General features: G+C 40.8%; 1 protein-coding gene and 1 long non-coding RNA gene across 6 annotated transcripts in view; one reads left to right on the forward strand and one right to left on the reverse strand.

Annotated features, from left to right (window-relative positions):
- Nucleotides 1–27,023, forward strand: part of gria3b (glutamate receptor, ionotropic, AMPA 3b) — a 112,227-nt gene that overhangs the window by 15,855 nt on the left and 69,349 nt on the right. For 2 of the 5 annotated variants that reach the window (XM_071457138.1, XM_071457139.1), the window contains exons 1-2: nucleotides 17,940–18,215; nucleotides 18,698–18,856. The exons of 1 other annotated variant lie outside the window; for it this stretch is intronic. In XM_071457138.1, coding sequence (XP_071313239.1) covers nucleotides 18,137–18,215; nucleotides 18,698–18,856 — 238 coding nt within the window. In that variant the 5' untranslated portion in view covers nucleotides 17,940–18,136. Of the gene's footprint in view, nucleotides 1–17,937; nucleotides 18,216–18,697; nucleotides 18,857–27,023 lie in introns of those variants that run through there. 2 more of the 5 variants (XR_011684429.1, XM_071457140.1) reach the window with 2 other exon arrangements.
- Nucleotides 3,577–12,600, reverse strand: LOC139605558 (uncharacterized). The gene is made up of 3 exons (XR_011684431.1): nucleotides 8,118–12,600; nucleotides 4,298–4,417; nucleotides 3,577–4,074 (listed from the first exon to the last, which is right to left on the reverse strand). It is a non-coding gene; the product is annotated as an uncharacterized lncRNA (long non-coding RNA).

Raw genomic sequence — 27,023 nt, forward strand, 5'->3', positions numbered from 1 at the left:
ATATAGAAAGGATTTTCTTATCTTGACTTTCAGATTACAATTGCATCATAAATGTGGAAATTTTAAAAAAGAGAGACCCGAGGAAACAAATAAACAAAAAATAGAAACGACAAACAACAGGAAACATCTGACAAACTTTGGACCACTCGTATGGACCATAGAGGAGACTGATCCTTCAATAGTTTATCTTATCTCTCCTCATGCAGGCTGAGGTCTGCAAGGTCTCTAATTCTGCAGAATAGTGGAACACCAGTATTTTAAAAATGCTGTGATTCAACTGAGTGTAACGCTTTTTTACAGCATGACCAGGAACTTTGCAGAAACCTTTGCAAAAACAAATGTTTCAGCAAGATAAACATGCACAATAGTCAAGTTCAACAATAACAGGCACCAGTTTCCTCACACTACCAAATGAGTACTTCTGCCTAATCAGGAGGGAAGCTTTGAGGAGCGGTAATAGAAAAAAAAATCAAAATGGCAAAAATCCAGGCAGAGAAGGACAAAGCTGCCAGCAGAAGAAGACGGTTTGAACACACAATTCTCAGCTAATGATAATGTAAAAGTTTGCCCTCAGGTCCTTCGAACATCACAAATCACTGGAAAAATAAAAGATCTGCTTTAAACAAACTGTGCCTTTTCTCACTAAATCATACTATGTTTATGTGACATCGCATATTATAAAAGGACAGCTGTAGGAATAGTGATGAGACTCTCTATTGCAAAAACTTAACTGTTATTTCAACATTTCCTTGACTGAAAGCCCAATGTAATCTGTATTCCAGGCTGCAATGTTTCTGTGCTATTGCCTTGTCTTTACTCATTCACCTTGTTCACAGCAGCTTTGGGTGACAATCCCAAACAGAGCCTAACACACTGAGGAGCGTTGCAGAAAGAGGGATCAGTGCCCAGGGAATGAAAGCTGTTCACTTTAGACACGCTCATGTCAATGAACTGTGATCTCCTAAAGACACCGAGGCCCCACTGGACAAAGTTTCAGCTGTGTGAAACCTCGGGAGGGAGCCAGGCCTGATGGTGACAGTGTGCCATTTGAAGGTTCTCGGGTTTCATGTAAAGAGCACAAACCTAGATTAGTCTTGTTTATTGTGTGAGCCACATACTTGTCTAATGCTGATTGGATTTCATGAGCTGACAATACATTTTCACCCGTTTGTCAAATAAATGATTAGTTTTACACAACTGAAGTGTTCATGAATATTACATCAAGATATGGCCAAAATAGATACATTTAACAAAACAGCTGATATCGGCTTATTGAAGATACATTGGTATAGTATATATGGTAATTTGTGGTAATTTCAAAAAACAGTGTTGCCATCATATACAGTAGTCTGTCAACCAGAGAAAACCAAAATATAAGGTATTACTTTGTGAGCTGTTTCCCTTCTTTTTCAAGTCTTTATGCTAATCTAAGATAACAAGTTACTGGCAGTAGCCTAATATTTTCAGAAGGTTCATTTAAAAAAAAAAGACAGTAATTTGTATTTTTTTAAAGTAACTGCGCACATACTTGTTTAATGGCCTCAAATCTGGTGCTGTTGAATCCCATGTTATTTCACTGCTCAGCAGTGGGTGACTTGCAGTTTGGTGCAAAGTTATTCTGTGGAATAACAAAAGTCTTTGCCAGTGGGGCCCATGTAGAAATGAATTGTTTTATAGTATGTTGATGTTTTGACTCTGCTGTCAGAGCTCAGTGAAAATCCCATTACCAATTATTGTCACAGTCTGACCGCATGAGAATAAAGTCTTTATTATACCAACTACTTATATAATTTATATGACTTATTAGCTTTGCTGTGGAAAGAATCACATAAACAACAAGCAATGTTTGAACAGCAAATACAAGCATGGTTGTGATTATGTGTTGGTTAAATATTATGTTGTGTAGCCGCTGAAAACTGATGGAATCTGTTGGCCCCGTACCACTGACAGATGTGGCATTTTGTGTAAAGGGATAAATAAAAACCCACCCTATAATCACTATTATTTACAGTATCTCATTATCTTATTATAGCAGTTTAAAACTTCAGAGCAAAAATAAATATAAGCTTTTTGATTTCAAACATTGTCTTAACGGTGTAGGTATAGTGTTGCCAGAACGCACCACAACAACAATCCAACACTTTTTTTCTCCAAGTGACGAAATAAAATATCCGCAGTTCACATAATCCCTTTGAAATTTATATTGATTTTTAAGTGCTTGAAGATCCAATCATCATTAAAGCATATATAATGCAAGAAAGGTAATAAAAACAAATGAAATGGTCAGAGTTGTCAGATTGACTTCAAGGTGTTTTCATAGATCATTTGATCATTTGATCATATGTAAACTTGCCACAGTGGGAACAGTGGTTACATAACCTTTGAAACAAGCAGAAACTTAACAGTGAATGTGCTCACATATGGTTGCACTCTGGTACTTAGACAAATAGCACTACAACTCTGGTGATCAAGTGTTTGGCTTGACTTGAATGCCACAATGCATACTAAGGATGTTCATTATAGTATCCAGTGATGGATACCACTATATGTTTGTTTTTCTGGGTACATTTGTGGGTCTTGGTCTAGAAAATCAACCACCAAGCTAAATACGGAGAAACTATGACACCGATAATGATGATTAAAGAATTACAGAAAGGTCTGATGATTCTATGGATCTTCATGCCTTTTAGACTTGTCTTTGTTAGAAGTTAAGATTCAAGTGTAAATTATTGTGTGACATTGTGTGATTATTGTGTTATGAAAATACTGTAAACATACTGTGGTCCATCTCTGAGAAAGCCTTGTGACTGAGAGGTAATTGCCAGCACGGTATACTCTGCTCTACCTGCTTCAGATTTCACTCAGATAGACTGACAGATTTTATGTGGCAAGCTGTGTATTTATAGCAAAGAGAGGGAAAAAAAACCTCAGTCAGACCTCAAAAGCAACAGCATAGACTAAAATCTTCTCACATTTAACAGTTTTGAAAGCCTGAATGAAATCCGAGGCCGTGTACCTGCTGAGTTAATCACATGTTAAGGGAGTCCTTGGATCCTGGAGCCCACAGAGGGAAGAAAAAGTCCTCAGAGATCCACAGGGGGCATAATATTTTACTTAAAATACAATGTCAAGATTCAAGTTGTTAACAACTTTTTCACCTGGTATAGGACCAAAATCTGTTAAGTTAGCACAGGAGGCTCACATGACACTGAATGAAAGGCTTTGACATTTATTACAACTTCACAGGACTGTCTGCAAGAATTGATATAAAACTGTGATCCAGTTAAGAGCCAAACGTAATATTATGTTGCCGTGCCATTTTTCCCCCACATAGCGATACCTATTGATATTTGTTTTACCTTGATACTGCAGATGAAATGACAGATCAAGAGTGGTAGGAGAAACAACTGTCATTTGTGTTGTATTGGTGTTACTCAAAAAATATGTTAAATTTAAAGTTTCTTGCACCTTATTTTAGACCCCATGTGTATATATATATATATATATATATATATATATATATATATATATATATATATATATATATATATATATATATATATGGGGTCTAAAAATGTGCTGATCAAGTGTGAATTTACTTTGATATTTGCTTTGTTATCATATTGCATGTTACATAAGGGAGCTTTTTGAAGAATATATGCCATCATATCTCAGTGGAGTCTATTTTCTTATTACAGCAGTGATCTGCAGGCGTACGCAGAAAACCCATCTACTGATGAGATGGAAAGCAGACTCACATTTATCTAAAATCGTCTTAAAGGCTGAATGAAAAGTGTGCTTTTTGAAAGAATCCTTGTTTATTTCTAAGAAAAGTTGCTAAAACATGTAAACATGAATGTCTTCACTGAGTACAGCTACCGTTCACTCGTGGCTCGAAGCAGCCTGCAGCCTTCCCAGGGTCTCTCAACAACATCAGAAGGCTAAGCCGAGCAAAAACTGTCTGCTTTCAATTCCAGGACATTTTCTGCAGGCAGGTGCCCACTCTGAAGCTGCAGCAGCAGCCTCGACGGTGCTGAGGGCCACTGCATGGGCAGATTATATAACGTCATAACACTGTAGAGAGAGGCAGATGAAGTCTCTAAGTGATGGTGTCTGTTTACTTCTTGACGTAGATACAACATGATAACTAATAAAGCTAGACAAACATAAGACGACAAAAAAATTCAAAAGAAGCAAGATGCCTATACCGCATACAGTAATGTTATGTTACTTTCAAATTTAATGAATTGTACTGAATGATGAATTTAAAGACCAACATGTAATTTCTCATATTTACCACAGATGGCTGCAGGCCAGGGCCACTGGTAAAAGTATCTGATTCTTTATTTCCAATCACTGAGTCTTCCTGCAGAGTAGGGTTTGTGTTCATTGCATCCCTACCTCCAGCACTGTTTCCCTGGAAAGAGACACACACACACACACACACTCACACACAAATGGCCGCACATACCCTCTACTCCTGTGCTCCAAATAGTCACCCACCAGCAGTCTGCACAGTGATAAATGAATACTGTCACTTTGCTAAACTCTCGCCTGCACTTTTATTACTGTTATGTACTGTTCATTGTTTTGTTGATGTTTGTGTGTGTGTGTGTGTGTGTGTGTGTGCGCGCGTGCGTGCATGTGTAATTCTCAAAATAACAGATTTTTCTTTTTTTAAAACCTTTTTGTTGAGAATGTGGTCTAGTGTGCACTAGTCATTAGTGATTATACTAATGCAATATAAAGATAATTAGTGAATATAGAGAACTAATACACACACCAGTCTCTTTTTAAGAAAAAATGATATGGTTGAAGAAAACGAAGGGGAGGAAAAAAGAAGAAGAGAAAAAATAAAACAATCCCATCACCCAACCTAGACACCCAAAACAAAAATGAAGGATCCTACATTATGGTGGCAACAAAAAAATCTGCGAATAGTATTAAAGTCTGTTTATTATTATCTCTAATACTAAAAGAGAGGTTGCCAGATGGTATCCACAACATCAGGAGGCATTTCTTAGCTGACATAAGGCAAAGGTTGATAAACAGTCTATGAGACAGTGTGAGGTTGTTCAATGATTCTGAAGTATAAAAACTAATAATTTGCAGCTCAGGCTCAGTTCTCGAATCAAGGCTTTTTGAAATGGTATGGAAAATGCTGCACCAGGACATTTGAATCTTAGGACACATTATTCAATAGAATACCAGGGTGGCTTCATTAGTTTGGAATTTAATGCACAGAGACAAAGGGAACCATTTATTTATCTTGGATTTGGAGATGTGCAACCTATGTACTATCTTAAATTGCATTAGAGAGTATCTGACATTAATAGGGCATGCATGAATCCGTTTTAAACTGTGATTCCATTGTGTCTCTGCAATCTGGATGTTTAAATCTTTCCCATTTCTCTCTTGTGCAAGAAATACCTACCTTTTAATCCTGCAGGGCTGTGTAAAGGATAGATATCAGGCAAGGAATATATGGTGAAAGTTTGACAGTGGATAAGTGTGGAGTCAGTTTTAGTTTGGTAAGATGGTGTGAACTATTGAACAAGGCCAATGTTTGGATTAACAGCTGTTTTCTTACCAGTCTAGAAGACACATTACAAAATTTTCAACAAGAGCTGTCGCCAGTGGTGGAAAGTAACGCCAGTAACTCTTGTCTCTATCACATATTTTCTTCTACTGAAGTTAGCATGCTAAGCAGCTAGCCCCGGACCATCTTGTCTCTTTTTGATAGCGACTCACTGTAGCCTATAATCTGCCATGAAGACATGGCGCTGCTCAGAGTGCACATTATAACCTCTATTATAAAGACAGCAATGGCCAAAGCTCTTGTCAAGCGACTCATCACAACCACCATTCGCTCCTGACAGGAAACCCTGTTTGCCAGCAAAGAAAACTTACAAATAGCTCTTTAACAAAGGTTTGTAATCTCTGGGTTTCTTATAGGGCTATTTAATAATATATCATCGGCATATGGGGAAATCCTATTTTGTGTCGTGTGTGTGTGTGTGTCATAAGAGGTTCAGTTCATACATTCTCAGCAAGAGGTTCTATCTAAGAGGCAAGAACGGACAACCTAGTTGTGTCTATGTAATGCAAATTCAGAGGATATTGTTTGGTTCGTCAAAATTCGGACTCTAGGACTTTGATAAAGTAGTTTGCTCCATTTGCTAAAATATTCACCTAATTTGAATTTGTGGAGCACACCAAAAAGATCATTCCACCCGACATGGTCAAACACTTTTTCTATGCAGCAATGATCAGGCGCTTGTGTGGATTTATAATTCATTAAAGACACCCCTCAAGTTAAAAAATGGGTGCCTATTTGGAATGAATCCTGCAATCAATCAGGGTGAGTGATTTCCTTATAACCTGGCTCCAGGACCAGGAACTTGGCAAATATGTGTACACACAAGTTAAGCAAAGAACCCATGTCATAAGGGTCGTTGCCCTTCTAAGGAATGGCAGTTATGATTGCCTCATACGTTGTTTGTGGGAGTTCTTCATTCTCCAGTGCATAGGTAAACACAGCTGTCAGGCCCGAGGCCTTGCTGTTCTTCAAGCTGTACTTTTTCTAAAGTTAGCTTTAAATCTAAATTTTAAATGTGTCTTCTTGGCTGAGACCAGAGATATTGCAGCCATTTCAAAGTTTTAAATGGAAATAAGGTCTTTTTCAGACCTGCAACGGTCAGATTTTTCTCTCTCAGAAAAACCCTAACCTTCCTCAGAATCCTAGAAAGATAAAAATAAAAATGTATCCTTCAATGGTTTTATCTTAAATAATAGTTGGATCTCCCCACAGGATCTCCCCTGTCCTTGGTATCTAAATGTGAACACTACAATAATAGAATACATTTGACTAGATAGAGAAGTGTTTGAAAAAAACATGTAACCCAGTGCCCTTCACGGCACCCAGTTTTGTATGTCTATCTGAAGGCTATTCGTGGATTTGCTGAGAGAGCGAGTGTCACTCTGCATTAGTCAACCAGTCTCGTCTGTCTATTTCAGCCTGTCTGATAGGATACAGTCTTATATCATAACCTACTGTGTCAAATCTGGAATCACATAGATTGCACCAAGTATTATCACCTCTGCTCTGATCCTAATCACGCTAATGCATTCTTTTATGCAACGGCTAGGACATAATGTCTATGTGAAAATATCAAGATGATGGTCATAGATGAGGATCCTAATAAATCACTGCATCTGCAGCTGGTCAGTGTTGCTCTTGTCCAGACAGCAGCAACATGAACCCTAGTTCTCAAAATCACTATTTACCTTAAATTGTGTCGAGGGGGGAGAGCACAAGAGTCTGGCCCCCCACCTCATTGACCACAAGAGAAAGAACATGAAAATATACCAATTTGCTGTAATAACGCTGCATGTGTGACAGTCAGAGGCTTGGAGGCCATGATTATAGGGCTTTGTTTGTGTGGGTGTCTGTGTAGAGGGCACGAGGACACATTGTTACATGTGATCAGTTTTTCATTTTGTCAAGAACTAACATCTAATATCCAAGCAATCAGCGGAGCACACCTCTTGAACCTGTCACTTCACTGCATTGTGGGGGTGTTTTGTCAGTGAGGTGATTATTATGTAAGATCTCAGCGCTCCAATTAGATCCTCTGCAGCTGTGGGGATGATATACAGTATCTTGATGCCAGGATCTCTGTGTTAATACAGACGTTTTTCTAAAACTTCAAATTATTGCTGCACCTCGTTAAACTTTTCATTCTTACACAGTACATATGCAGTTAACCGTGAGAAACAGCGGCGGATTTAAGTTCTCAAAATTCTTATGCATCTTTTAAACAACATAAGTGATATGATGCTAAAAGACTGAGGCTAAAGCTACATGTCCCATGCATTGTTGATCATTGCTGTAAAAGACAAGAAACAGCACTTTTCTTGTATTGCAGTGTCCTAGTGTTAGATTTTTGTGTTATCATTTTCAAACAGTTCCTTTAGAATCAGTAACCTTAGAGGAAAAAGAGCGTTTTAGCATGTTTGGCTAGCTTGGATAAAGACTTTTGCTGGGGTTGCTGGAGTAACCCCACAACATAAGAAAGTATGAAATGGCCTTGGGTGTGGAACTAACATTGGCTTACCTCTGTTTGCAGCTTGTGTAGGAGCAGAAAAACACATGCCTTACACTTTTGCTCTTGCATTTTTGGTTTTGGAGAGGGTAAAATAAGAAACTACTTTCCAACTGTAGTATTGCTCTTACTACTGCTTCATGTGCACTGCCTCGTGTAGAAATCCAAGGCCAGTGAATGGAAATTGGATTTCATTTCAATAATGGTGGCTAACCTGTAAAAATAAATACACATTTGCCTGATATTAGCCCACAGTATTTCCCCCTTTTATCAGTCTAATGCTGCAACTGCTTCCTCCAAAGTGCTTCTAAATGATGATCTAATATTTGTGAGATACATTTCTCCACTGTGATTACCTGATAACTTTTCTCTTTGAGAAGAAATTATTTAATTAGCTTGGCCTTTCCAGGGAGCTTAACCTTTTCAAATGTCAGGTGAAGAGGTTTTAAAGTAAGTGTTCCATATTTTCAGAAAATTCTTGTTTCAGGGGGCTTATCATGACCTATAGAAGTGTGGCAAAAAGAGGGTCTGACAGTGATGAATCTTACAGCTTAGAGCAATTTGTTATAGCTCAGATATGTTCCTGGAAACCCCTTTTAAAGCAGAACTCCCACTGACCTGGACTGGCCTGTCTGTAGGCTTGCATAACCACCACCTGTCCATACTTTTTTAAGAACTGAGGAAATTTGTCATATTCAGGTTGTGCTCAGTAGTGTGCTTTATTTCAACGTAACATTAAACAAAACTCTGGGTTTACTTGATGGGCAATAGAGGATAAAGTATAACTATTCCCCTCAGTGACAGGGCTATTTGTTTGCTCTAAGGCAGATCAATCCAACTCTATCTTCTCTGGATTTCCTCTGCCTTTGTTGTCACCACTCGAGCTGTCTTTAGTAATCATCAGCTTTCATGTCAAATAAATGAGCTGTTTTATTGCCAGTGTTGCTGCAGCTCCTCCACTGGTCAAAATAAATGGAAATGAATAAGGGTTATTTTGCAAGGACATACATACATGTGGAAATACGTGGCCGAGCAATAAAGGCTTCTGTCACGGTGAATTAGATCACACGGATGATACATCTAGTGCACTTTACCTCCAGAAGAAAAAGAGAAAATATGTGAAAATTTAATGACGCTAAGAGGAATATGGTGTTCAGGAAAGGTGATGTGAGAGATGTGATAAACTGCAGCATGTCAAAGAAATGTCACAAGCACGATGATGTTAAAAATAAAACAGAAATTGGGTATAAATTTTTTTTTTAGCATGGCCAGTGTTCATATTTTGATTTCAGGGTACTATTGTAGCTTAAAAATGTTTTTTTTTGTTTTGTTTTTGTTTTTGTTTTGTTTTTTATTTAAAAAAAAAAAACAAAAAAAACCAAAAGAAACAAAGATCAGCATTCATACTCAGCACAACATCCCTGTGGATAACATTTAAACAGCAAAGCCTTATACTCTTAATCTTCATGAAGTGACTGAAGTGCTTATAGAATAACCCCTCCAGCTGTCAGGTGTATACTGTATGTTCTAGACATACAGTGGAGCATCTGCGTTTTCTCTGCTGGCATCAGTAAATAATGCACTCCTGTGCATCTGCAGCCTGACTTAATATATAATTCACACAACGTATGCAGTGAGGCCGCCCTTGTGCCATTCACAGTGGAGATGGGAACACTGCATAAAAACCAACCGTAATATGCTGGTACTGACTTTATTTGCTCTTTAAAATGCTTTCTGCTAAGTTTGTTTTGTGTTTTGTCAATAAAACCATTATCAGTGCTCTACCACTCACCTCTTTTACCCATCTCTCATAAAATCTTTAAATAAAGCATACATTTTTAGTAGTGAAACATTTGCTTAAGTGCACATTAGGACTTTTAAGGCTGTATTTCTAGTATTTGCTGTGTTTGTTTTGGTTGCTACTCTCTAGCGTCTTTTTCTCGTTCGCATTATTTTACCTCATGAGTCACCATTGATGGGAACCTCTCTGAGACGGCGCCAGCTCAGGCTGTGCACTACAGTATTTTACAGAGTCTCATAAGCCTGCAGAGGTGGATTTGAAGGCCTTGTATTCTGCAGGTGTTGTTTATAGGCCGACAGTGGCCTTGCAGATGTCCTAATATAATTATAGCAATAGTTGTCTGCCAAACTGAACAAACACTGAGGCTTCTCTGCGCTCCACCGCCACCCGCTGCCGCCACTGACAGCACACTACATGAGAATATGCAAATATGCGTCAAAACGGAGAAAATTTACATTAGACTTAATATTCCAAGGTGATATTTCCAGGGTGATTCGTGTTTGAAAAACGCTTCATTCTCATTCGTGTGGAGACAAACTGCCTGGTCTTGGCCTTGTCAAGCACTCGTCAGTATCATACATGAGAAATGTTGCGGTTGAGACTTGTTGGGTTCTGTTCAGTCAGGCAAAAAGGAAAAAGTGGCTTCATTTCAACTTGCACTGCTAAACTATTCTATTGAGAGCATTGCATTAGCTTGATTACAGTTTTATCTGTCAAATGAACGCGCAGAAATAGCTGACATAACATTATGTTGCAAATCCAATTTGGTATTGATTGACAGCGCGAGATTCACCAAGCCCATGTTATGGCTTCCTGCACTATTAGAGCACATTGCGGTGTTATTTGCATTGGAAAGACAGGCATTTGCTGGGAGTAATTAGTTAAGCTCCTCTGACTTTAGAAATTTAATTGCAGGTACAGTAGAACCGGCTAACAATGGGATAACTGAAGCATTACAGTCTGTGAGGGACCAACAAACAGCAGGAGTCTCCCTCCTGACAAACAACACTGGAACACACACACACACACACACACAGGCAGACACACAAACATCATACCAGCCTGGACATTCACTGACACACACACACTTACAAAAAAAAAAAAAAAAAAAAGCATACATCGGCTCCTGACCTCTTGATTCTTTGATCCATTAATGACATGCAATATTCATACTCCCAGCTCCTGAATGTTTCATTATGACTGCAGAGATGTGGAGTGCATTATTAAGAAGTATGGCACAAACTATCTACAATATGTTTATCATTTATCATGTGCTGTTGGCTTAGTGTGCTCTTCCTATCAAATGCTTTCTATGACCTTGAATGCTGCTTTCATGCACCTCTGTATGTTGGAAATCACTGTACTAAATGTGCCTGGAAACCTGTATGTCTGTTGTACAAAGATAAATATTTTCCTTGCTCTTCTAATATGCCCGTGGTTATCATTGTTTGCCGCAAATTATGAACATGTACATTTAGTGCTGCTCATCATGTTTACTGTTCAGCCTACACAAAACCTTATGTAACACTGTTGTTAAATCACCTCAAACTGCAGTATTTACTCAGAGAATATTTATCACACACTATATATTATAAGTATGATTGATTTCTCTTTACATGAGCAGGTTTGTCTTAACACCCGTAATAGCTGGAACATCAATCACAGGAACAGTGCTGGTAACGTGACAAAGTGGACACTGGTAATTATTTAAAAGGATCAGTGACTATTAATGGCATTTTGCCTCACCTTTCCCATTATCTGTAGCAAACAGTTTGTTTTCCTCTCAATTAGGCACGCAGGCAGTGAGCAACACCCATCTCCTGTTACTGGTATATGGCAACAGAGGCCATGGGGGAAGGGAAAATAACAGGCTGCTGTTGTTGCTACCACCGCTGCTGCTGAGGGATTGTTTTGAGCATTTTCTTGGCTGCATTTCATTTCCTTATTCTCTTCCCTATAACTTGCTTCCACCATTATACCTCTGTCACTCCCTAATAGAGAAGTGGGATCTGATATGGTCCTTTGGCCATAGCTAGGAAGCTCGGTTTGGAAAATGGTCCTGGACATTTACATTGTCAGACAGGTCTTTAATAGCTACAGACAGGATCTGAGAATCAGTTTGTATCATGTTCAAGCAGAGTTCAAGCATTCCCCGGTCCTCTATAGGGAACACATTAGGGCTGCAAAGAATATATTTTCAACTTGCCCGTTCAAAAAAGTCCTCAGACATCCTCTTACACACGGTAACTTTTTGCCCAACTAATAATCCAAAATAATTCTAAAGAAATCAGCCAACCCTTAAATATGAGAAGCTAAAGCTAGAATGTTAGTAGCAAGAATGAGCATTTTTATTATCTTAATTAGCATAAAAGCAGCATTTTTAGAAGCAAACACCAGCCTTTTAAACTAGAACTTGCATTTTGAGAGTATTAGCATTTATTTTTTGGCATTTTGTGGTTCTTAAATGACTTCAGTCTTTATCAATTATCACATTAGTGCCCATATTTTTTTCTGACCCATTAGCTGTGTAATCAGCTAATCATGTCAGCACTAGAGCACATATAACCTTCTGACCGCCCACACGTACGCACTCGTGGCACGATTAACCGGAGATGCCCTGTGATTTACCATGCGTGTACGCTTAGACATGTTTGTCCAGTTCATATTTGTGTGTTAATGAGGGGTACCCTTCTGCCCGTGTAGCTTAAACCTCATGTGGTGAAGATGTCTTCCTGCCACGCTGTGCTGACTGCTGCGGTCGCACGGTTGTGACTGTGCAAAGCCCGAGGCAAGAGAGTGAAGTGTGTCAGCCTGTGCAGCTGATAACACCGCCTCTGTCACACTCAGGCCAAAGAGTGTTTGTGGAGCCAAGGTGCGTGATGGGTTTGTGACGCAGCACACAGTGGCATTCAAATGGAGGAACTGGGGTAGGTACTTTTTCCTCATCCCTTGAAGTGTGTCACGTCATTCATCTTATGCCACATGATGCGTTTTCATTTTCCTTGTGGGGAGTTCACGACGACGACTCCTCCTGAGCGTCTTTTCCATCAGAATGTTCCACCACTTGACATACGCTTGAGTTTTATCCCATTGGAAAATTTTTCTTTTTTTTTTTTTTTTTTTTTACACTTTGTTAACCAAATGTGATTTCCACGTTGTTCAGTGTTTGCACAAAATTTTTTATTCAAGTAGATTTGTTGTTTCTTTACATCTGTGTGACTCTCTGCCACAATGGCAAGTGCTTCTCTATCTCCTTAGGCCATTGCCTTCCCACAGTCCCTTTCATGGGAAGAGGCACTGACAGAATAAAGAAGAGCTCCTTGAGAGCACAGTCTCTTATCAGCCTCCAACATCTGGCCAAGACTGATGGGCTCTTGGAATAGCTCTTCAAATATCATTGAGTTTGAGCTGCATAATGCTTATTTAACTGCATCCATCCTACAATACTAATTCACCCCCTCTCATTATGTGTCTTTCACCAGGGGAAGCCATTTCTATGATTACTAAATTTGGTTTCCTCAGCAAGGTGGGACTGATGCGAGGCAGTGCTCTAAACGGTAAAATGGGAAAAGCCGAGTCAAGTCATATGTGACCAGTCCCGATCATACATTACAAGTCAGAAAATATATCGGTTTTCAACCTGCTAAGTGTTTAAATTGTGAAAAGCTATTTTTTTTTCTGACATGCACAAAAGTTTAGCAGAGAATGAGTCTCGCTAAATTGAAGTCATCATCATTGATTTAAAACGTACGGCCTCAGTGCATTGCAACTCATTAGACTAAAGCTCTGAGGTAATCTGCACCAGATTTAAGAATGTATCCAAACACCTGGCTCTGTATCAGCAAGTCACTGGATGCCGAGCCTCTGACTTTGAGCAGATGTGTCACACGGAGCCAGTTTTGTTCTTGTCACAACAGTATGATGTGGGCAGGAGGGACCAATCAGTTATGCTCATGTTTTCTCTTTATCACCTGATAATTACTTCTACATACCACATTTTGTTTTCTTACAATCATGAAATAAGTAATTCACAACATAATGACCAGAACTACATACTTATATGACAGGAGCTTTTTTTGTGTTGTCTGATGATGATTTTTTTTTTCTAATTGGTTTTCTTTTTGGCATGTTCCGTCCCTTTTTATCCCATTGATAAAGGCCAAATCTCTATGTACGGCAGAACCCGCGGTGCTAACTCCCACTGTTCACCTGGGGAGGGTGTAGACAGCCATGTGCTTCCTCCGATACACATGGAGTCACCAGCTGCTTCTTTTCACCTGATAGCGAGGGACTCCGCTAGGAGGGTGTAGCACACGCAGAGGTTCAAAGGATCTCCTGCAGATCTTAACCCAGCCCCTCACAGACGCCCTGACCGGCCAGTAGGAGTCACCAGTGCAGCTACAAGGAACACTGCCAGATGGGTTTTATAGAGCTGGAAACATCGAAACAATGAACTGAACCTGAACAAAGCAGTTCTCAGTGAGCATTTTAACTCTGCACCACTCTGCTGCTCACCAGTGTTAGGTTTAGCCAACAACATGCTTCCTAAGGACTCGTCACACTCCCCTTATTTTTTTAACTTTATTACATTTAGATAAAATATAAAACTTTGAGTTCAAATTGATGCTTCATAAGGTACATGGAGATCGTTGATGCAGAGTTGCAGAGTTGATGCAGTAGTTTGAGTCTGTGGGAATCAAAAAGCCATAAAAAAAACATGTAGTTTTTGTACTTTTGGACAGATGTGCATGTGTTTTGCAAACTGATTGATTAAAATGATGGGTCAAAAGCAAATATGGTTGTTACACAAAGTTGTTTTTATTTTATACAATAGTTCACAGATTCTTTTCTTTTTTTTTCTTCTGGATTATTGTGGGGTTTTTTTTTTCACTTCTTTCAGCCACAAAAAATTCCTTCAAATCAAACAGTCTGAGAAAAAAAAATGTTATTTTTCATGCATTTATCTTTGGAGTTTTGCTTTTCTTTGGCAGTCACAGTGTAGAAGGAGAGAGAGAGAGAGAGAGAGATAGGCATGATATGCAGCACAGGTCCCAGGATTCAATCCATGGTGAGTGGTGGTCAGGCTCAGCCTTACATTCATGTTAACACCCAAAATATTTGATATTAGTTCATAAGCTGACATCCTCTCACTTGAAAGGGTCACAACTAGTGCTGGTAAGTAGGCCAGCATTAGTTTATTGCTGATATATTGGTATCAGCGTCGATGCAAATGCCAAAAATATAATTTAGATAGTTTAGAAACTGTGGTGCCATTTCACCAGCAAGGTTATTTATATAAGTGGAAAATGTCGAGTTCAGGATATAACATGGTCAAACATGGTCAAAATTCTTAAATAACCAAATGGATCCATATTTAAAATTATTTATTTAGTTATTTATATTTAGTTATATGTTTATGTAAAACAATCAATAGTGGCCGATACATCATTGCATAATAAGTTTAACTACATTAGTATCAGTGTCCACCTCAAAAAGTCAGTGTCGGTCCGGATACAGTCACAAGTCATAAAGGTTGGGAAACACTGTCACCAGGAAATCTGATTACACCTGCTGACAACAGATCAACACATCACATGTTTTTATCATATGATCACAACTCAAGACTGCTCTTGAGTTTGATCATGAGAAAACTCATGATTGTTATTCCAGGTCAGAAGAATGATCCACTTATCATCAGCAAATCAGATGTAAAAATAAGTACACCCGTGGTCCCTGGATTCCCATAGAGACAGAGAGTGTCATTTTTTAATAAATGTTATAGTCTCTAACTTATTTGCTCACATATCCTCAAAGAGGCAAAGATGAAGATCTCATCCTGTTGTGTTAGGAGGAGAAAGCAGGGAGCAGATGAATAATTCTTGCTGGTGAGGCTCGCACTGCTCTGAGCTATAGCCTGTGAATCATCATCATCATCATCATGAGATAAAAGGCAACATCTTTTCATCTATTTTTCAGTCCTTTCATTTCGCCTGCTCGAGTAACACTCCTGTGAGTGTTTTCAAATCCAAAAAGGCATATCATATAATTATTTGTTTTCACAAAGATCATATCTGTGAATTTTTACACTCCTGACATAATTGAATTCCAGCAGAGGTTGAGCCTAGAGAATAATGCAGCGTGGCCACAAATGTCCTAATTGCAAATAATGCAGCACAAACATCACAATTTAATATCAATTATATCAAGGTCTTATCTCAACTATTTGGGTTCCCCTTGTAGCAAATCATGTTTTATTCTTTATGGGGATTTTTTTTTGAAATGATACACGATTAGCTCAGCTCACACTGAGAACCAGCATGCACTGTAAATTAACAATTAAATGGCTCCTTTGTTATTCTTATAGTTAATTATTTTATGCAACCTTTTAGCAAATCAGCATCACAGGTAGCCTCTTGTTTCCACTCAAGCAACCATCAACATCTCACATTCAGGGATGATGTGAGGGGAGTTTGCGGCGATGGCAGACCAGAGGAGTCAGCAGGTCAGCAGTTTGGCATTGGTCATTATGACTTCAGCCATTAAGGTCACGCAACTGACGTCCTACAGCTTTGACACAGAGGCTGCGGAGACCAGAGAATCAATGTGATGTCAGTCCAGCTTCTTCCCCAGAGGCCCAGTGAGTTGTGGGAACAGAGATCAACTTTGACCCTGTTTGGAGAGGAAATCTCCCTCTGTGATGACTGGGTCACGACACATCATTACTTGATTGACGCGAATGATTAAGAGCACACCTTCAAACACATGATCCCAGGTACGCTGATATTATTCAAGTATGGAATGTATATGTGAAAAAATGATCCAGCTCATCAGCTCATAAATCTTAACCTGTTCACCTAGACATAAACACAGTCAACTACAGCTCTGTATGAATCTATCACCGTGCTGTTTATTAGCCAATGATTCTTGATCCTCTGCATCATAGCAGCAGAGCCTTAACCACTGGCTAATTCACAGTGGTTACCACTCAGTCCCATTTCTCCTAGATCAGGTTTCAGTGTCACCACATACTAAGAAAACAAGGCTCACAGTCTTTCCTATTTTAAAGGCAACTCAGTGAATTGCAGTATCAATAGCCGAAGCCTCAGCCATTTGCAATGCAATTAAAAACTCAATTTTCAAAGGCTTTGCTGAGGGTGATAAATGGGCCAGTAATCCCTTAATTGTTCTCTCTTAGGCAGAATCACTGGAATGATAGATGTTTCATTAGAGACTGAGTCTAACTTTAAGTAAATAAAATGAGATGCAGATTTTATTGACACAAGTCAGTTTATTGTTATTATCATCACCAAACCTTCAAAAAAAAAAAAAAAAAGGCCTAAATGTGTTTTTTATGTGTGTGCTGTTTCCGGAGAGGTAGCCTATAGACAACACAATGGGCCAGTGCTAAGTGGTTTTGATTATCATTTTCAGCACCATAGACAGTTCTGTCGACTCCGTGTCCCTGTTCCCCTCCCGCCAGCGTGTTACACGCGTGGGCAACTTTTCACCTCTCACTGCTGTGCCCGACTCTAACCTTCCGATGTGCGCTCTCTCAGCCGCGCTGGAGCCAAAACACGGACAGTGTAAGAGTGCAGAAATGAGCGGAAGGGGACCCAACATGGAGGCAAACTTTTCTTTCACTCAGGTCCCCACCGTGGGAAGCAACCGCGGCTCTCCTTCACCTCAAATGGTGCCGAGGCAGCGGCTCCGCTGATCCTCGGGATGTGCAGCAGCTGCCGCAGCTGGAAGTGGCCAGGTAGTTCAGAGTCCGCGGCCACCTGAGACCGCAGTGTTGCTGTTGACTCGGGTAATATTGACAAGTGCCGCGCTTTATTCCGCGCTGCCAGCATCTCGCGGGTTGAGGCTTTTTTTTTTTTTTTTTTTTTTTTTTAAATTTAACGTCAGATCAAGTTTGACCACCACTGGCCCGCGCCGCGGCGGGTCCAATCGGAGTCCAGATCAGCTCCGGCTCCCCTCCACCAGCCCACCCCTCCTCCCTCCCTCTCTCTCTCCCTCTCTCCCTCTCTCTCTCTCTCTCTCTCTCTCTCTCCCTCCCTTAGTTGCAAAAAAAATGCTCTGCAGCTGGGCTGCACCTCAATGAACCTAATTGGTGCACTGTGAGCGACCATCATCTATCCTCTGGATTTCCATCGCGCCCGGCTTCCATCCAGAACATATGAATTTGCTTCGACAGAGCGTTGCAAGGAGTTGAACAGATAGGTCGGAGAAAATGGCACAGCGCATGGTTTTGTTCCTACTGTGGCTCTTTGACAGATCATTCGCAGGATTTCCCAACCAGATTAATATCGGTAAGTGTTTCTGCTGTGTTGTAAAAAGGCTGCGGGTTGTGCTTTGCATGTGGGGAAATCAGATGCAACATTTCAATCTTACACCGGGAAGATGTGCACGGAGCGCGGAGCTCTGCGCAATGACTGAGACTAACTTGATTTTACATACGCTGCGATCTTAAAGCCGGCGATTGTTGAAAACTAGACCAAAGCTACATCTGTCGTAGACGGTGTCATTGTGACTATAGTCTGAAAATAAGTGGAGTGTGTAATAAGGAAGAGGGAAGACGGTCAGCTCGATCTGAAGAGTTAGGCGCACCGGTCAAAAAATGAATGATAGTTAGTCTTTCCCATGAAAACGAACCTTCTTTACATCACTACGGGACGTGTAGAGATTTACCCTTCACTGAATGCAGTGTAGCCCAGAACTGACCCTGGACTAAAAAGGCACAGATGTGACTGTGGAAGCGTTGCCTGATCTTGTTTTGTTTTATCTCTTCAAGGGGGACTGTTCATGCGTTCCACGGTGCAGGAGCACAGCGCCTTCAGGTTCGCTGTCCAACTCTACAACACCAACCAAAACACCACTGAAAAGCCTTTCCACCTCAACTACAATGTCGACAACCTCGAGTCGTCCAACAGCTTTTCAGTCACCCATGCGTGTAAGTGTGCTTCGACCGAGCAGAATTATTTATGTCGGACTGGTATGGAGCTTATGGAGGCTACAGCTCAACCCGGGGGGAAGGAGCCAAGTTCATCTCACCTCCCTGTGGTTCATGAAGTCTCATTGGGGATTACAGAAAAAATATACAAAGACAGAATGTCTCTAATGTACACAGTGTTCTTTCTGCATTTCATCTTACACAGTGTTCTTGGGTTTTTTACCACAGAATGTGTTGTATATTTTGCCTGTCTTGAGTTTGACAGAGGTGATATTTTACAAATGCATGAATTCCACAATGAAAAATAAGTTCCCTTGGCAACATATGTCCTGGCCTTGAGGAGAGAATGTAGCCAATTACATAAACCCTGTGTCAAGGACTCAGCGCTGGAGGACTTTGTATTTTTTAGTATGGAACAAAATTGGATGGAAGCATGTAGTGTTTTTTTTATCAACATCTTTAATTTCCATCACATAAAAGATCCGAGAAGGAATATCAATGAATACAATATGGTATTTTCATTTGTCTTCATGCTTCTTTATAGGTCCTGTTTTGTAGGTATGGACATCTCATGGTGCAATTGGTGCACACAGCCATTTTGATTGGTAGTTAGTCCAACACATAACTTATTTTCTGTACACTTCCCCTTGGCAGCAGTTTCTTGAAATCAGCAGAAACAGAGCGGGCGAAAGGGGAAGAAATAGAGTCGAGAATGCCATTTTGTAGTGTCATTTTAAATGATGGCTTCAGTTTGGCTGAATGGCCGACTTCGGAGACACACAGCTGTGTGTGACTGGAGCGGTTCAGTCCGTCTAACCCCTGTGTGGCACGGTCATAATGGCCCTTCTGACTTTTCATGTGCCAGAGCATCCCCGCCTGCTTCGTCCTCTGACTCCCCCCTGTGTTACAGAGCATCTCCCCCAGCATTGCAGAGTCAGCTCATTAGCACCCAGCCCTCATAGCACCTCACCGTGCTGTCATTGGGTGAAAGGGGAAAAAAAAAAAAATCCATAGCTCCCCAACCAACGCCAGCAAATGAGTTGGGCTCAGACCTGCAGAGGAGGTGGGTCTGAACTGTGAGGGAGATGAAGCAGAGCGTCATATCACAAGAAGCAGAGCTGCAAGTGCCCTAACGAAGGCATCCATAAGAAACAATAAGCAAATGAGAGAGAATAAATAATAGATAGTGCTGTGCAATTTCACGCATGTTGAAGAGGAAGGGAAGCATAGGAGAAAAAGGCTTGATATCAAAATCTAATTAAATTCAGGGGCAGACAGAGCTTTAGTGAGAGGAAGGGGTTCCTGTGGGAGCCATGGCCCCGTTTCTCGCTGCCACGTCTTAGCATCTCCATCAGAGCACTGTCTCAGGACTGCCTTGAACTTCAGATACAAGAAAACTATAAACCTTTAATGACGCAAAGAAACCAGCGCCTAAAAGAAATGTATTGTTCGTGATGCAGGATTAAGAGGGTGATTGTCAAATGTCACTATAATGTTCGGTGAGAGCATCTCTTTCGCCTTGATGTGCCTATTAATATTGCGCTCAGCTTGAAATTTCCACTCTGTGCTGAATGTTTAGCCTGCTGCATTATACAGAAGGAGGTCTTACACTTAACACACTCAAAGTCCTCTACTTAATAGTAAAATAATTAAGTAAATAATCAATCAGCTTCAAGCAAAGGCTGTTCTTAAAACAGTCTGAGATGCAGTACTCTTTAGAATCTGATTTGTGTGTGAGACCTTTTTGCAAGATAGCGCCCTGAGACTCTTGTCAAGCTAAGCTCCCAAGCCGCAGACAGCTCATGCTGAGCTCACAACAGTCCACAAGCACCTCAGATTGTCTCTACAAATGTAGTGAACAAAATAGAGATGACGGTTATTAAATATCACTTATCTGCTGACTTCCAGGCCTTCGAGGCTTTGCCTGTAGTGAGTGAAGACCTCCTGTGCTCTGAGTTTTACATTTGTCAGCGCTGTTGTTTGTTCTGCGGGCTGTCACAATTATTTAGTGGACATTCAAATTCCCCTCGTCATCAGTGGCCCCATGTGGATGACTCAGACCTTAGCACACATAGCCCACATCTACTTTATGATCGAACAATCTGAAACGAGGTTTTACAAAATTGGCATTTAGGGGAGTAAATCTATTTTGAGGCAAGCTTCATTGCTTTGATAAAGATGAGATCTGGCTGCCCTAGGCCTCGCAGAATCGTTGAAATGACAGATTCTTACTTTTTTTTTTTTTTTATTTTGTTTTGTTCGGACTACTCTTTTCTTGCAGCTGTTGATGTTATTTTGCTTTAGTGTGTATTCTCTCTTTACTCTGGGAGAGAGAGAGTGCCAAAGCCATCTACCCTGACTCATCATGTAGATCACTCCCCCTCATTTGCTGTACATCCTTTAAAAGTAACATAATAGAGGCAGAGGAACAATAGGATGTGCGCACAGTAATTCAAATTCAAATTGCTCGAGTTTATTTTGCTTTTGAGAAACAAAATATGGAAATCCTTAGGTATAATGAAGGCACAGTCTTGTGTCAGAACAATTTCTTTCAAGTCAGTTTAAAGCCTTATGCTATTAATTGAATTAGTGACCGGCAGCAAAACAATGTGTGGCTCCAGTAATCCTTAAGGCTTGGCTTTGTACTGCAGAGGCATGGTATGTGCTTTGGTGGCAAGACTGTTGTTGCTTTGAAGTGACATCAGAAATTGTGAAATGTGTAATTACCAGTGCAGGGTCCATAATAGCTGTGGAAGCTAGGAGTCAGGTATGCTCACAGAGGAGTAGTTCAAAGCAAAGGGTACCAGTCTGAAGAAAGCAGAGCAGACAGCATTAATGTTCCTGATGGTCACGGCCAGGCAACTTAATGATACCGCCATCCTTTTCTCTCCTGTTTACCCTTCTTCTTCTTCTTCTTCCTTTACCTGAGGCGAAAAAAAAAAAAGAAACATCAAGCCCCCCCCCGGCCTCTCCATGCCACACTATTTATTAGATTACTTGCCTTGATTCCTGTTAAAGGCAAATTTTGCAATGCTTGGCTTTTGAATCTCATCTCCCCGATCCTCATTCCTCATTCTGTCATTAAGCTAATGGCGTGTGTCCCCTCTGCCAGCCTTTTTACATGTGCCTACCCCTCTTTTATTGAATCCTCCAGGTCCTTAAAGCCTGGCAGGAGCAGATGCTTCTTTGGCTGTGCCGTTCACCTTCCCACTGCTCTTAGCTGCTGTATACCAAAACTGCATACCAACACAGCCACGCCCCAAGAGCATGGAAAGGATAAAACAAGAGTCACTGTGATTCCCTTTTGTTTGTTCAAAAGGCAAGAAAAAGGAGAGGGGCAATAAAGAAAAGCAGTGACTGAGAGGTGCAATATGTCTTTTTGTAAATGGGGAGAGGATTAGGCTAAAGGAATAGTCTAACATTTTGGGAAATATGCATATTAGCTTTCTTGCCAAGGCTTAAATCAGAAGATTGATACCACTCAAACAAGTTAGAATAGCACTCTGTCGTTTTTACACTTTGGTTTTTGTACAGATTAAAGAAAGTATAGTATGTTAATTATTTAGCCTTAGAGGTGCTGGTAGGAGTGTTTTGTTACCTTTTGACAGAGTCAGGCTATCTGTTTCCCCCCTGCACGAAGCTAAGCTACCTCTGCTGCCAGCTCAAGCTACATACTTACTGCACAGACATGAGCGTGTCAATCTTCCAAGATTTCTTGGCAAGAAAGCAAATAAATGTAACTCCACAAATGGTGAACTCTTCTTTTAGCCTGGCTCCAAGTGAATAGCAGTTCACTTATGTGATACTAGCAGTTCTTGCTACAAAATTAGCATTGTCAGTAGTCAGAAAAATGTATGAACTATTGCCTCCTGACTGGATGTTGTATTGCTCAAACTGCGGGATGATCTTTGGTGATAACACGTTGTGGGTTCAGTACGTTGATCAGAACATCTGTGAAGGAAATTCAGACGGGAGCATTAATTTAGCAGAAAATCCAGCTGATGCTCGTTTTACACAGACATGGGACATCAGCATCATTGATAAGGATTATCATAAAGACTTGCTACTACAGCGCACAAGTCAAATGTTTATCTAGAAACAACATATCCATAGTATCCAAGCGTCTTCTTCACTGACCTTTATGTCCACCCAGGCGGTGCTAGCTCTGCGCATGTTGGCCAGAAACAACAACAGTCTCTTTACACCGGCGGCCTACGCTTTGACTGAGCACATGTGGCGAATGGCATATGTTGTGAAGCACAGATGAAAAAGCCCTTACCCCATCTTTGCATCTATTGTCGTGTGTTGCTTTTGGGGCTGTTGTAGGTGTTGGTGGTGTGTAAATGGATGGTAAACAAAGTGACAGGGAGACATGTTTTTGCAGCACATGGCCTGACAGAGACAGGCTATGGTCGAGAGAAGCTCCTCAGGTGATTGTAGTGGTGCCACACTTCTTCTCCTTGCAGGCTGTAACTCGGCTTGAAAGGTGTGACCGGGGAAACATGGCGGGGAAAGAGAGGGGGAACTGAGTGGTGGGAGGATAGAGATGGAGGCTGCAGTAAGAGAAAGCAAGAGGAAAAGGAATTTGTTTAAAGAATGCTTTAGAGGTTGCTTATGTGTGTGTGTGTGTGTGTGTGTGTGTGTGTGTGTGTATGAGTGTATGAGTGTGTTTGTGTTTGTGTGCGTGTGCGTGTGAGAGAGAGAGAGACTTCCTCAGGCTATGGGGGGTCGAACCGGGACATGCCATAGCAGTCCAGCTGTGTTGGAAGCACAGATGGAGGTTTGTTTATGGATGCTCAGGCATGTTCATATGTACGCATGTGTGCTCACATATGCACAGAGCCACACACACAGACACAGACAGTGGGCGTGTACATTCACATATGCATAGACAGGCACATCCCGTTTCCCTCTTTGCGTTTGTTACAGAGAAAATCTCCCTGTTCTGTACTTCCGTGATGCTCTTCATCGTTCATCCCAAGGAAAGGTCACGGTAAAAATATTACTCGCTCACTCTGCATCTATTTGTGCAAAGAGAAAATACCGTTTCAAAAATAGATATGCAGGCTGGGATTTATGTGAAAAAATAAACGTGTGTCAAGTTTATTTCAATAAGCATCATGACTGCGCAAAAGTCTCTCAGAGAAACACGAGCCACTGTACAGTAGCGTAATGGTGTGATTTGTAGGCCAGCAGGATAGGCGGTCTCAGAGGCCTGCTGAGGTGGCTGGATGTGGGCCTCAGTCAGATGAGAGGGACAGTAACGGCTCTGGATGAGGTTACATGCCGTGGGAGCTGCAAGGTCTCTGAGAAGGGAGCAGGACAACAGCAGGGGGGGGGGGGGGGGTGACTGACAGCACAGTTCAGATGGCAAAGGATGGGGCAGAGAATGGGTGGAGCTTTTGTCACATTTTATCATCTGACTGAGGTTTGAAAATGTCTGGCAGAATTATTATCATTATTTTCTGAGGAGCACTACAACTAAATAGCAAATATTTCCATAAAACTAATATCAATTGTTACTACAAGTGTTAGAGTTATCGCTACATTACAGAAGCATATTTTAGTACTGATGACACACTACATTTGACACCATTTTCTTGAAGTCTTGGAACGATTACAGTCGTGTTACTGTTTGTTGTGGTCACATGAGGTTAAAACATCCTCAAACAGCAAACACATCAAATGCTGGAAATATTCCAAAGGCCGAACCTCCAAAGGGAACATTGTTTTGACCTAATTTTCTGGCCATGAGATGCTGTCCGCTGCATTTTTTTTTTTTTTTTCGTAATTCAGGCATATAGCTGAAGCTGTAATGAGATTCAGAATAGAAAACAGAGAACACACTCCAAGGCAGATTCAACACAATGAATTTTTAATCAGAATATCAAAAGATCCTCTTAAACCCAACCTGAGGAGACGTGTTGCTGTCGGAGAGTTATTTGTCTTGGAATCAATGACGCTGGCAGATGTTGTTTGATAAAACAACAGCTTTCCTCCCGTGCTGCTGTCGTTCCTTCAAATCTCCATATATCTTTCACAAACACTGGGCATTTGGCCATTTCAGCAGCTATGGAATATAATAAAGGCCCATAGTGTCAGGAAGATCAGTAACTCACATCATAGATTTACATAGCTACTTTTAAAGGTTTCTCTAGCCCTGACACTTATCACTCTTTATGCTGTGCTCAGACCCACTGACCCGCTTTGCTCAGACTGTTGGGGTCTTTGAATTTCCTATTGATTTCCTTCATCTATCTGCTCAATTTTCTAGGGCAAAATGTAATAAATTGCAAGTGAGAAGAGGGATTGAGATGAAATGATCATGGATGGAGTGTCATGGCAACCTAAGGATATTATTATCCCACAATCCACAGTTATTTCAAATAGTCATTATAGTCACAGTCAACATAGAACCAATGTACATAGTGCTGTATTAACATGACCGCTGATGCCTTTTTTTTTTTTTTTTATCACGCATGCCGTAGTGACTCCGAACTGCCAGAAGGGCTTTAAATGTATCAGTGGACATATGGGATTGTTCATAAAGCTTTAACGCTATGATGGATTTTGTTGACAATAACATTTCCACATCTGTAAAAACAATTTACGCCACTGTTGGGTAATGAAACCCCCTGATGTTGCCATTAACCATTGACTAGAATACGTTTCAAGAATAATTTGTGGAACACTGACCCATATGTGAGCTTTATGGCAAAGCCATGAATGCAAGATGTAGATCAAGCCTCTTTTTTCATCAGCAGACATGATGCAACATGACAGCCCATCTATGCGCCGCACATCTGTTCACCACTGTTCAAATAATAGGCTGGATTTTGAACTATAATTCAACAATGACAGCCTAAGTCTGTGTTCCCTTATTGAAGATGATATCAGTAGTGCGTTGTGATGAACAAGATGAGCAGGCTGACCATATAAAAAAAAAAAAAAACAGTGATAAACACTATGAGGGACCACACAGAAGGAGGCACACAAAAATCTTAGTGGTGCTTTATGCTTTAAACCCATTTGCTGCTCTGCTGTGTGCAAGGAAAAACGGTTCATGATGAGAAAGAGCCTGCACATGTGGTCCACGTTAAGTAAAATGAACAGGGGGCAAGCTGCTATTGTGAACTATTCATCTCAGGTGCATCAGGGATATGTCTGCCAGCAGCCCAGCTCCATGTAATGGCTGCTTTCCATTTTGTTTTCTCAATGAGCAAAACCTCTCAAGGAGAGTGGGGCTCGTTGTTTGTGGCAGAGATTATTTTTCATTTCAAAATGTCATTTATCCTCATTCACCAGTTGTGAAAAGGCAGGGATGGAGTAAAGAAGAAGACAGGAAGCCCATTTTCAAAACTTGTCACTATTAAAGATCTCTGACATTGCAGTCAGCATTTTTTTACTCCCCCCCCCCCCCCCCGGCTTTCTCATTTCTTCCTCTCTCTCTTTATATATATTTAATCTCTCCCACAAAGCCCATTACAGCTATGTTCCTGCAGCAGTTGCAGTCACACTCAGCTGGCTATTGGCCATTCACTACACTCCCCTACAATACCCGTAATCACTGAATCAGTAATCCTCTACTTGAGCTGGAATAGCACATCGTGCCTCATCGGAAGTTGCTGCATTGGTCTGGCTTCACTGGGTCCAAGAGAAAAAGAAACTCTCTAGTCTTCCTCAATTGGAGCTGCTGACTGCATTGTCCTAACCAAGGTCACATGGTTTATGAAAGAAAACACTTCCTAGCCTTTTATTATTCCTCAAGAACCAAGAGAAAATCATTAATTGGCACCCGTGTGCTGTCTAAGCTTGGCAGTCCACTTTAGGCAACATTATCAGCTGTTTATTGTTGTGTGTGTGTGTGTGTGTGTGTGTGTGTGTGTGTGTGTGGTGGAGTATAATTTCTGTGCTAAAGACAGTCAAAAATGAAGAGGACATCAGGGCGGTGTTGTGATGAATACAAAACACCAACAGGGAGTGTCATGATGTACTCTCCCAACTAGTAAATATTGGATCACAGTGCGAAGGTTGCTTCCAGCTTCCAACTCTCCGTCTGCCGACGGAGCAGATTGATCCGCACGTTTTTGGCCTGATTCAAAAGAGGCAGTCGCTAGCAGGGCCCTGCCAAAGCTGCATGTCTGTGCAGAAACAAGGGCTCCATCAT

Source organism: Trachinotus anak, unplaced genomic scaffold, assembly GCF_046630095.1.
Source record: "Trachinotus anak isolate AG129_WGS33_773 ecotype Australia unplaced genomic scaffold, CSIRO_AGI_Tana_v1 ptg000021l, whole genome shotgun sequence".
Lineage (NCBI taxonomy): Eukaryota > Metazoa > Chordata > Actinopteri > Carangiformes > Carangidae > Trachinotus > Trachinotus anak.